We start from the raw sequence: 11,358 nt of genomic DNA, 5'->3' as shown, positions 1-11,358 counted from the left end.
TCAATCAAAACCAAAAAGTATAGAAAGAGTCTGAACCACCCGTATGGCTAACACTAGCTAAACATCAGTTATTTTCCTATAACATGAGAACTATTTGAGATATAGTGAAGCTAATTATATTTTTAAACAGGATGAAGAAACACAACCACACACCTAGTTCCATTACGATATCTTTAATAATAAAAATGTTCAATTCAGGACCCGCGTCTCTCTTTAAAGTCCCGATGACCAGAAAATCTTGTGTCGGTGTTATCGGCGTCGGCATTTTGAGCGAAAAATCTCGGCCACGGCTCTGGTAGGTTATCCCCAGAGAGCAACCTAGGAGGCAGATGGGCCACCTAGGTCACTTGACCTAGCGGCGTCATAACCCTACTGCGACAGTTCCAAATTCCCGTTATTCCTTAGTGCCATATGAATTGCTCCATGCTACTCAGACGGTGCTGGTGGTTATCCATACACGTTAGATGGCGCTTCCTTTCGATTTTGTAGCGAAAGCTACATTGGCCACGAACTCGCAGCTTCGCCGTGCTCGCAGTCCCACCATTGTCGCACCGCACCACGTGACCAACCGCGTGACGAACCACGTGACAACAACTAGCCAGACAACCAGACTAACCTGGACTTGTAATCAAGATTAACCAAGGCTAACCAAGCTATGTCTTCTACGTATATCCTGGCATAGCCGAGATAAGCCACTGCCAATTTTGCTTTTTGGGTATAGCACGCTGGCAGTATAACATGTAGAGCACACCCCTCGCATTCGAGAGGGGCTGGGTTCGATGCCCAGAGCCACCAGGTAGCCACCAGTTTTCGATGAGTACTACATTTCCTGCAACCTAGGCTAAAATGCTTGCGAAAGGAACTGCACGAAACTAATGACGCTGTGGTAAATCATATGCGCCCCTAATTCGGGAAGTACTGGGTTCGATTCCCTGTGCGGCCATTTATCCACCAGATTTCTAATATGCGCAAGATTTCTTTCGGTTTGGTGCTCGCTTTTTCTCGGGTCATATGCTTGAAAAATGGCTCGCGGGCCAAACCGTCCCCGCGTGGTCTGAAGCAGCGTCCAATGAAGCTGATCTGTTCGCTCCGCCGTCGGTTCGAATCCTCCTCGTGGCCGTAAGTATGATCAGGTTGTTTTAAAGCCAAAGCTTTACTACGCCAGCCAGCGAGCCATTTCGGCTCGTCGCGCCGTATGCCGTATGCGCTGGCCGACGAACGAGGACGTTGCTTAGCAACACCGCAGCCGCGCTCCAACAGATGGCGCCGCCGTCGACGCCGATGCCGTCGCCGCCCGCTCCACCAGATGTGCCCTGCTGGGGTATGGGAGAGGTGTCGCCTAACGGGGTGTGTGTATATATATATATATAAAAGTGCCTTTGTAGAAGTGCCCACTTCTCCTAAATCTATATATATATATATATATATATATATATATATATATATATATATATATATATATATATATATATATATATATATATATATATATATATATATATATATATATATATATATATTCACGTTTCGCCTCAGTGTATTGATATCAAATATCAATATCTGATATTAATATCAAAATCTGATACCTGATTTAATATCTGCTGCGGGTCCTTGGACCCAAGATATTAAACTTATTTTTGTAATATGGTGAAGTGCTTGAATTCAAGCACTCTGGCATGGGTAGGCCCGGTATTGCACTGCCTCCGGGATCGGCCCGGGCCATATTAGCCCGCTGCTTTTCTTTCTATCTTTGCTTCCCTATCCTTACACTCTCCTACTTTCAGCACGAGGCAGCGAGCGTGGCTCGGCTTGAGCCAGTAGGCAGGCCCGTGCACTTTCCTTATCTTTCTTCTTATCACAAACAGCAGCAGCAGCAGTGTATTGTAGTCATTATGGTGAGCGCGAAAGAGACACCAGAAGAACGCGCCGCACGACTCGAGAAGCATCGTAACGAAGATGCGGCTAGAAGAAGTCGTGCCACGTCCCGGAGTGACTCTTCAACTGCGGAAGAGACCAGTTTGAGTTCTCGAGAGCGTCGGAATGAGACGCTGCGTAGACAATGTGCCGAGGAAACGAAGCTTTCGCAATTTAACTAGGGTTCACCAGTGCTAAACCACAGCCAATTTTTTCTACTGCCTTATCTTCCTCCTTACTTCCTTTGGAGAATCTTCCTCAGTGGAACCTTTGTGGTTCTCACCAAGAACCAGAACAACGGCACACAACTCACTAATTAGTTTCCTCACAAGGACCCACGTGAGAGGTCACCACTTCCGCATCGGATCATGCCCTCTGTACTTGTTGACATGAGAAGTCCAGAACAGCAAATAACGTGTCGGCCAGAAAATAATGTGAACATGGCTGGTTACAGCTGCCGCTGGCACCGCGTCACCTGCATCAGTACTAGGCAGGTAAAGCTATGATTTGCCCTTCGAAGCCATTGTAAGAAACTTCGATGAGAGCCTTTCAAGAGTTGCATCGTTCTTTGCTCGTTTATGTTCTCAATAATTTGCTGTAATTTTTTATTAAAATAACATTCAGTACTGCATGAAGAAAGTTCAGCCAAGGCTATGGGCCAATACTGTGCCAGTTTAGCCCTTCATAGCATTTTACAGTGGCTTCGATTATGCCGGTGGCGAGCGTAACAGAACCTGACTTGACGTGACAGGGCCGTGATCTCGCATCTCGTGCCAAAGGGTAGATCACCAGAGTCACAACTTCTTGCAACTAGAACACAGCTACCTCTGTCACATGATGTACTTGCGTCGCAGAGCCTTGACGTCAAAGCTTCCCAGATTACAAGAGACGCCACCAATCACATGCCTTCAAAAAAGCATTGCGCACTTTTTTGCTCGGAGACAATGCAGCTCTCCCAGTGAATTCTTTCGTGTTCGCAGAATAAGATTGGAGTGCGGTTGCTTTCTTTGTTACAATAGCTGTACAAGATGATTTCTCTGAGCCATATAGCGTAGGTGTCGCTGTATGTCGCAACAAAAACGTTATAATTCAGGTGTTAGTAAATGTGAATGTTTTTTAAGTTAACCGAACAGTACCCACTCTTAAGAATGCAGAGCCATGGCGAAAATCCCTCCGGCCATGTGGTTTGCTTTTCAACCATGCAGTTAAGTAGACAGGGCCCAACCCAAGGTATTTTAAACCTCCGTAACATAAGGTAAACTCTTACCCTCATTTCTCCTTCATTGGTATCGCAAGTCTCCAACACACGGTTCAGAAGCAAGTCTTTAGGCCTGAAGACATTTGACAAGGGATGTATACCTTGTTTGTTGACGCAAGCCCGTCGGGTTTTGCTCATGTGTGCCTTGTTTGTAGTAAGCACTCTAAACTACAGCGAGAAGGGTTACGGCTAACGTCTCAGTTGCTTGCAAGAAATGACGATAAAAACCACGCGGATATTTATTCTTCATATAGAGAATAATGCATAGGTACGCAATTAAAACAGTATAAAGTGTTCGTTAAGATATCTCAATCTTTATTCTACATGTACAAAAAGAAAAAAACTCGGGGAGCTTACACACAACTTCCAACATTTGACGCAGCTCTAGCGGCAGCGTCTCTCAACTTTGCGACAGAAATAATAAACATGATGAGGTTGAAGATGAAACAAACAGAACTGCACAAGTCGTGCCAGCTAAAGTGGCCACAGAACACACATTCATTCCGGAAACGCCTACGGTGGCGTGCCGGTGAGGATTCTCCGGAACGGCGGCCGCAACCTGACTTAGGAAACCATGAGCGCACGCTGGTCACGAAACTGTTTCTGTAAATATAACGATTTCACTTTAATGCTTCTATCTCACACTTTATACGACTAGACATCGATGCTAAATAAGTTCTTTCTGGGGAATAAAAGTAAGGAAACAACCGTTAGTATTCGCAAGCACAACATGTGGGGGGAATATAAAAGTACAAAAAGCGTGCGAAAGCGCCGTAAGAAAAGGTGCGAGGAATTCTTTGCGGCTGCTTGAAAAGCGCAACTCCAGCACATTTCGCACAAGTAGTAGTAAGTTGATTACATCGATGCCAAGGAGCATTCGCTTAACAATGAATGGCAGTTATTCAATAAATGGGTTAAGAGACTGAAGCGCTCAATGGCAACAGGTGGTTGCATTGCTTTGCGAGTATAGTGACTAACGTAAAACGCTATTGGGAAAAAAACGCACAACTGTAGTCGAACGGCAGGTAATGGCTATGTACAAATACACGGAGAAAAACCATAGTTCCATTTACAGCATCACTTCTTTCTCCTATATACAAAAGTTATACATGTATTTATATGTATGGCGCACTGCATCTTGTATGCTTTGTTAGAATTTGCAGCGCCGAGCCGTAGCGGTCCATTTGAGTGGGTCTTAACACAAAACAATGCAAACAAATTTGACGCAATATCCTTGTCCCACGCAAGAATGTGTTTACCTTCTCAGGGCACACCTACTTTAGAAAAGAACTCTTTACTTTTCCCGTTAAAAGTCCTATGTTTAATGAAAATGCATGAGTAGAGAAGCGTGTTGAAAGAAAATTTCCGCACATATTTCCATAACTCTTTACAGGACAGTGGAAAATATACGAGCGCAACCAACCTATAAAGAATTAAACTAAACACATCTGAAAAATTTTATAATAGATAAGCGCATGTTCGCAAAGAATGACTTACAAAAGACTCGTTAGCAACTGGTTCAGGTATGTTAAAAACTAACAATGAAATGACATGAAAGCATTATGAGTAAGATGTTAAGGCTCATGTTATTATAACCAGATGTTAGTTTAAAATGAGGTGAAGTAAAACTGAGCCAAAGAGTAAAACTTGCGCTGAAAAAATAGCGTACTCTTATCAGATGGCAGTGATTATAGGACATCATATCTACAAAACGAGACTTGTCTTTGCTGCCGGAAAGTAGGACGTCCGGAATAACCGGCAAAACAAACCGAAACGTTTACCACCGAAGATATGGTGCCACTCTGTGCTAAGAAATGTGGCCTATTGAAATATCAATTAGCGATTTCCTTTAGTAACAATGTCGAGGGGAACACGGCCTAGTATCGCTTCCTTCTTCATAGAGCACAACCACGACGTTCATAGGATTCGCGCCTTGCGATGCGATGCGCGCACAATCAGAACTTCTGCCTAATTTATTTCGCTTTCTTTACTTCAGAAAATCCAGGTATGCGAAAAGTGAAAGCAAATAAATTCAGGAACTTAATCTTTCGAGTCGATCATCATTGACAAGAGACGGAGAAGAAAGCTACTTGCCATATAAAATGTATTTCGTGAATTAAGTGTTCCACTATTCTGATATTTTTTTCTGCACCGCGTATTCCCCCAAACCACTTCTGTCTTCTTGACGCTCTTGTACACAGTCTCTTACGACTTTCCTTGTGAGTCCACTCTTCCAAAATAGTTCTTAACGGGTCCGCCCTCAGAACCACGGCCGCCGAAAAAAATGTTCAGTTCACGCAACTTTTTGGAAGAAAAAGCGTACGTATCGCGTTGAAACCATTTCAGAAATTTCGACTGGTTTTCACCAATTCGTTCGTACGCGTTGTTCAGGCGACTAGGCCCTCCAAACAGAAGGCATGAATCAGAAACCAAAAGCAAATACTCTCCGAAGCCACCTCCTCACCCAAGGAGACGAATGATGCCTGCATAGGGAGTGATGCTTTCTTCCACGTTTCAGCAAGCTTGCTGCTCTGATTCAGAGAGCATCAAAGACTATGGTCATGATATCAAACACGGGATGAAACATGTGCACCAGCTACATAATGTGCTTTCACTAATGAACTCATCTTCCCGATGCCCCGCCATTGTTCCTTCCAGACTGCCAATAACCTTGTTCGTCTAAATTTAAACCCTCCTTTAAATAATCCGGGAAAAAGACTATTGCCTCCTTTAGCAGAGGCATACAGACTTCGTTCAGAACACTCTTGCAAAACAGAGTTTCCCATAACTTGTCCGTGAGGGACGCGAGGTTGTAGAGGAAGGGGATTTTAGTGTGCCGCAAGCATAATGAGAATGTAGAAGAGCTACGAGAAAAAGTCTCTTAACTTCGCAAAAGCTCGAAATAACTGCCAACACACAAAACCCCGCACATCTTTACCCGTACGTGCCAATGGTATTCTTTGACAAACTCAGCGATTCCGCGTCGTGTCTTTTTTTGTTTCCGGACATCAGAGGCAAGATGAATCAAAGGTGACCTCCATGCACATAAGACCGGACTGCGAGACTAGGCCTCATGACTTTAGTTTCCGCGGTATGATACGGTCCCGTGAGACGTCATGCACGGCCGACCCATTGACCACCACATGGTGTCCGTTCTCGGCCAGCAGGGTTGCGGCGTTGTTGGATGCCGGACTGCTGCCGCGGCGTCGGTTACGGCGCGTCTTGGAGAACTCGTCGCCGAAGACGTCACCCGTACGCAGTGCCGATATGAGGTCGTCGAATTCCCCTTTGTCTGTGGTTCCTCCACCGTTCAGAGTTCCGGGTCCACCCTTGAGACTGTTCAGTGAACCGTTGAGCGTCGCCGAGCCGTTGGCACGAAGTGCGGCCAGGCCACGCAGGGTGCTGTCCTTGCGCTCCCGCTTCTGTAAGACATAACAGAAAGCAACAGTTTACCCAACTGAAATGAGCAAGTTACCAAGGATGAAGCATTACGTTCTTTGACATTGTCTTCCTCGGTTCTATTTCTGAATCCCTCGAAAAAAATCTCTCACAGATAAAAAATCGAGTCAGGGTTCTAGGAGTTCAGGGCTCGCAAGTGATATGATCACAAGTCAGGAGCTGAGCGTTATATAGATAACGAGAGGGGGGGAAGGCAGGGATGTTAACCAGAAAGGCTTCCGATTGGCTACCCTGCACTGGGGAAGGAAATGAGAGGATTAAAAAGAGAAGACAGAAGCAACTGGAAACACAATCACAATCCCTCAATCAAGGCAGTTTTTCGTAAAAAAAAAAGCAGTGCCTTGTCAGCATTGATGGCAGCCGACTGTTGTGTTCACGGACCGAGGATCTTGTCCTCTGTGAAAGGGCGAGGATCAAGGCGGTCCAGAGCACAACGCTGCTTACGTCTTTCGTTCACAAAGACAGGATATTCACACAGGTTATGACGGATTGTCTATTCGCAGACACAGCTTTCACAAGAAGTGCTGTCGGCCATCCTGATCCGGAAAGCATATTGATTTCTGAAAGGCTAGGTAGTCAGTCAATGGCCTCAGAAGCTTTCTGTTTCGGTCTCGCGTTGTGTTTAGCGATGTCAGCGTTTGCTGACTGTCGGCGAGGCATGTCTATATTATGCGTTAGTGAGAGTGTGGTCGAGAATTATTCATCAGAAATCCTTCATCTCATTGTACATCTGATCACAGTGTAAAAGGAAAGGGCACCGGAGGTTTAAAATAAGCCCTGAAGCACAAAAGACAATATACCCGAGGCTACCTCTCCATGCACGGCCTCAATGGCGAGGTGCCAGGTTGTAATGATGTTCTGGCTTGAAATATGTGTGCAAACAATGTCGATTCCATTGCTGGTAGGAACTGATTTTCGGGCGGAGAGCAGTTCGCTAAAAGCCCGGGCGAGACAGGGAAGACAGGACATACATAGCGTTGCTGCGTGTCCCGTGTGTGGCGTCCTGTCTATGCCTTGCAGTGTTGCCCTAAATATCGCCAAGATGCGCGTCCTACGAACAGTGTCTTCACAAGGGACTCGCCTCGGCTTCCTGCCTGCTGCGGCGCTCCTCGTCTTCTTTCTTCCGCCTGAAGTTTTCGTTGTCGTTCTTGGCCTCGTTGAACGATGCCAGGAACGAGTCGAAGATGCTGAAGAACTCGTCGGGGGGCACCTGCGCAGGGTCTTCGCCAAAGCGCCGCACTGTCTTCTCGTACTGCAAGACAGGAAGCAAACAAAACAATAGGACGGTCAGCCAACACCAAAAGCTGGAGAAACAACCGTCACGCGCTTTCAATACGTTCTAATTATGCAAAGAATCACGGCGTCAGAAATCAATTGGGTAAGGTCACAAAAGCTGTGCTCAGACTGGCTTCAATAGAAGCTCTTTAAACAGGCTAGTCTGAATGTCGATGCAGTTATGTTTATACGCAGTAACGGGAAAATTTATTGATGGCCAATGCGTAACACTAAAGCGGAGTTACCGCACTCCCACTAAGAGCTGCTCATGAATGCTCCCTTACCTTGCTATTTGCTCATTTTTTTTTGTTAGCTCACTTGCACGAGTACCGGTAAGGACCTCAGCATGATCAATTCTATGAGTGACAACTCAGTGATGTGAAATAGCGTGAAAAAGTCATATAGCTGCCTCATGTCATTCTGTGGCTCCTCACTAATGAATGTTTCTTTTCGCTGACTGCAAAAAAATTGATGCGCGAACAGGAAACAACGAAACGATTGCAAAACTTCAAGGATATGAAAACCATAAGCGCACCTTCTCGCTTAGTGATGCAGCTTTTAATCCGCACTCACAAAGAACACCCACTTGCTTAACTTTACCTACTCATCTACTGTTCTGCTACGTCGACTAGTATAATTGTAATAAAATGCACACATTCTACCTAAAGTTTTTTTTTTTTCGATGAAGCAGCCAGCCAGCACAGACTTCGAACCTGACGCCTCGCCTTTGCTATTATGTGCACCACTTACGTTAGAAGTCGTTTACACGCAGGGCACACAACACAGCTCAAGACCACGTATGGCCCTTCCAAATGTTCCGCTCTGTTTCCGACCTTATCACCCTCGCACTACGCTTGGCTGGTCGCTGCTCCTGATAACAAAGCGAGAAAGTAGGAAGACTGCTGGCAGCGCTGCGAGAGAGAATTACGTCAGTGCTTCAGACCGTGTCCAGAGTTCATCCCCATCACTAGGAAGCCGCACAGATTTTGAAAGCCTGCACTTTGAGGATGGTTTCCGGGCACCACGTTTGATACAAGCATGCTCTGAAGCACAGCTTGAAGCAACAGGAAAAAGTAACGCTTAATATGCAGGTAGTCTACGATTACTCCCGTAGAATGAGTGTAGGACAACGGTAGCATAAGAACCTTCAACATTTCCTGTTCTTTGTCAACCACAGCCACGTTATTCCACCAAACTGTACACTTTCATCACTCCATGTCACTTTCTTGCATTGCAGATTACGTTAACCTATTCATCGCTACCCATGTAGTCCATTCTGACCTTTACAGACAACGGGTTGTCATCTCTGCTCATTACGTATCCTGTCCACGTACTTGGCTTTGGCTTGGGTTTGATAACTATGTTTCGAAATTCGGTTTGTGCAGTACTGTGACGATTGATTGTGCTTCTACGACGAAGCCTGGAAACGCCCTTATTATCGCCTGTATCGCACTGTTACGCCGGTCATAAGAGTTTACGCCAACTGCTTCTTAATGTCCACTAACTTTGCAAACATTTTCCTTTCTATGTTTGCTGCAGTGTTTGCAGTCTCTGTAGAGGCCTTTTTGGACATTTTTTGGACATTTTTGGCTCTAATTAATTACCTAATCCTCTATCGACATGTTTTTTTGCGCAGCATCCTCAAATCATCCTCTTTCGATTACAGTCATTCGTTTGGCGCTAACTCTTCTAAGTTCCTCACAACTGCTGCGAATACGTTTTGCGGACACGACCTTGTCGACATAGCCTAGTAATGCTTTTGCTTTATATAATATAATTGGTTTTGGGGGAAGGGAAATGGCGCAGTATCTGTCTCATATATCTTTGGACACCTGAACCGCGCCGTAAGGGAAGGGATAAAGGAGGGAGTGAAAGAAGAAAGGAAGAATAGGTGCCGTAGTGGAGGGCTCCGGAATAATTTCGACCACCTGGGGATCTTTAACGTGCACTGACATCGCACAGCACACGGGCGCCTTAGCGTTTTTCCTCCATAAAAACGCAGCCGCCGCGGTCAGGTTCGAACCCGGGAACTCCGGATCAGTAGTCGAGCGCCCTAACCACTGAGCCACCGCGGCGGGGCAAGAAGAACACCAGTACTGCGTCAAGTTTGCAATGGCGGTATAAGATGTAGGAAGCAAAGTCGCGTCTTGCTCACCCTTGACTTCATGTCAAGGAAACTGTCCTCAAGCTCGGAGAACTTGTAGGTGGCACCGGTGATGAACTCCTTCATCACGAGGACGAACTTGTCACCCGGCTGGGCGGGCTGCCCTCGCAGGTAGTCGAGCTCTTTCTGAACCTCGCTCAGGCCGGTCTTCAGGTCTCTGATCTCCCTTTCCAGCTCGCCCAAGCTGCGATAGAAAGCGGTGGGAATTTTTTTCATTTCACGCCACCAGAAATAGTTTTGTTAATATAGAAATATCGCTCTGGTAAGGGCAGAAAGTTATAAGCAGGAAAATATAAAAATATTTCCAAAGCAAACGGAAGCAAGAGCGCTTGATTGACATTGAAAACTAATATTTTAAGTAGTTGTAATGCTGAAGCATCACGTGTACCTCCGCAATACTGGTTTGTTTTCTGCCGCGATGGACGGTGAAAATTTGAAAGCTCAGTACAACGATTTTTTTCACACTTCAATACTGTAAAAATTCCCTCCTTTATTGATAAAGCACGTTAAAAACAAAGTAAATTATTCTCTCAACACCTTCAAGATCAATAAAAGAAAACCCTCTTTACTTACTTGACTTTTGCTGCTTTCTTGACGTGGGGAATGTCTTCCTCCAGTTTCAAGGTATCCTTGAACTGCAAATACAAGCGGCCACCTTATTGTCACTCAAGATTTTCACAAATAAAAAAATGAAGACGGTTTTAAGCTGCCTAATACACTGGTTTGAAGAGTTCTGCTGCCGCCTCGCAGTATGAATTTCAGGGCAGTTTTCTCGCGTTAAATAGCGATGCAGAATTAGCTGATTATTTTTTGCTAATAGCAAAAACTTATTTAAAGAGATCCCGCTGCCTTTATTGGTCAACTGCTCCACTTTTTGAGAATCCCGCAATACTCAATGATTTAAACCTATATAGGCTGTAGGTTAAGCACGGTAAGTTTTTCTTTTTTGCGCCAGCTTTTAACGTGGTGCCGTAACCGCCGACAAGAGCTCATGGTTCTCCTCACAGCACTAAAAAATAAACAGTGAAGGAGCTGGGTGATGACGTCATGGACGGGAAGATTTGAAATTACCTCTGTCTTTGCCCAAGCCCTGCTGAGTGTTGTTGCATACCATCAAACAAAGCTCCGAGGGCTTTGCCTTCGGTGGCGTTGATATTTTACCTTATAAGGAAGTGCTTCCACATTGGAAATGTACTGACACCGTATGTGACGTCGTCGTGCGCCACCGGCTTAGCGCTGTGCATTGCGCAGATGCCTCGAAAGCCGTCGCAGTTTCAATCGACGATTA

General features: G+C 45.4%; 1 protein-coding gene and 1 pseudogene across 6 annotated transcripts in view; one reads left to right on the top strand and one right to left on the bottom strand.

Annotated features, from left to right (window-relative positions):
• The first annotated feature begins 1,545 nt into the window (after nt 1-1,545).
• Nucleotides 1,546-1,723, top strand: LOC144105801 (U2 spliceosomal RNA; annotated as a pseudogene).
• Nucleotides 1,724-3,466: 1,743 nt separating this feature from the next.
• Nucleotides 3,467-11,358, bottom strand: part of DAAM (disheveled-associated activator of morphogenesis-like protein) — a 153,248-nt gene continuing 145,356 nt past the window's right edge. For 2 of the 6 annotated variants that reach the window (XR_013308465.1, XR_013308463.1), the window contains exons 21-25: nt 10,644-10,705; nt 10,062-10,254; nt 7,713-7,883; nt 5,443-6,594; nt 3,467-5,400 (exon numbers count right to left, since the gene is read on the bottom strand). Coding sequence is in view for 2 of the 6 variants with exons in the window: in XM_077637100.1 (XP_077493226.1) it covers nt 6,244-6,594; nt 7,713-7,883; nt 10,062-10,254; nt 10,644-10,705 (777 nt within the window). In the remaining 4 variants the exon portion in view is untranslated. Of the gene's footprint in view, nt 6,595-7,712; nt 7,884-10,061; nt 10,255-10,643; nt 10,706-11,358 lie in introns of all 6 variants that reach the window. The other 4 variants (XR_013308466.1, XR_013308464.1, XM_077637100.1 and 1 more) reach the window with 2 other exon arrangements.

Source organism: Amblyomma americanum, chromosome 9 (assembly GCF_052857255.1).
Source record: "Amblyomma americanum isolate KBUSLIRL-KWMA chromosome 9, ASM5285725v1, whole genome shotgun sequence".
NCBI lineage: Eukaryota > Metazoa > Arthropoda > Arachnida > Ixodida > Ixodidae > Amblyomma > Amblyomma americanum.
The sequence above is the reverse complement of the archived record's forward strand: the minus strand, read 5'-3'. Positions and strand labels throughout refer to the sequence as shown.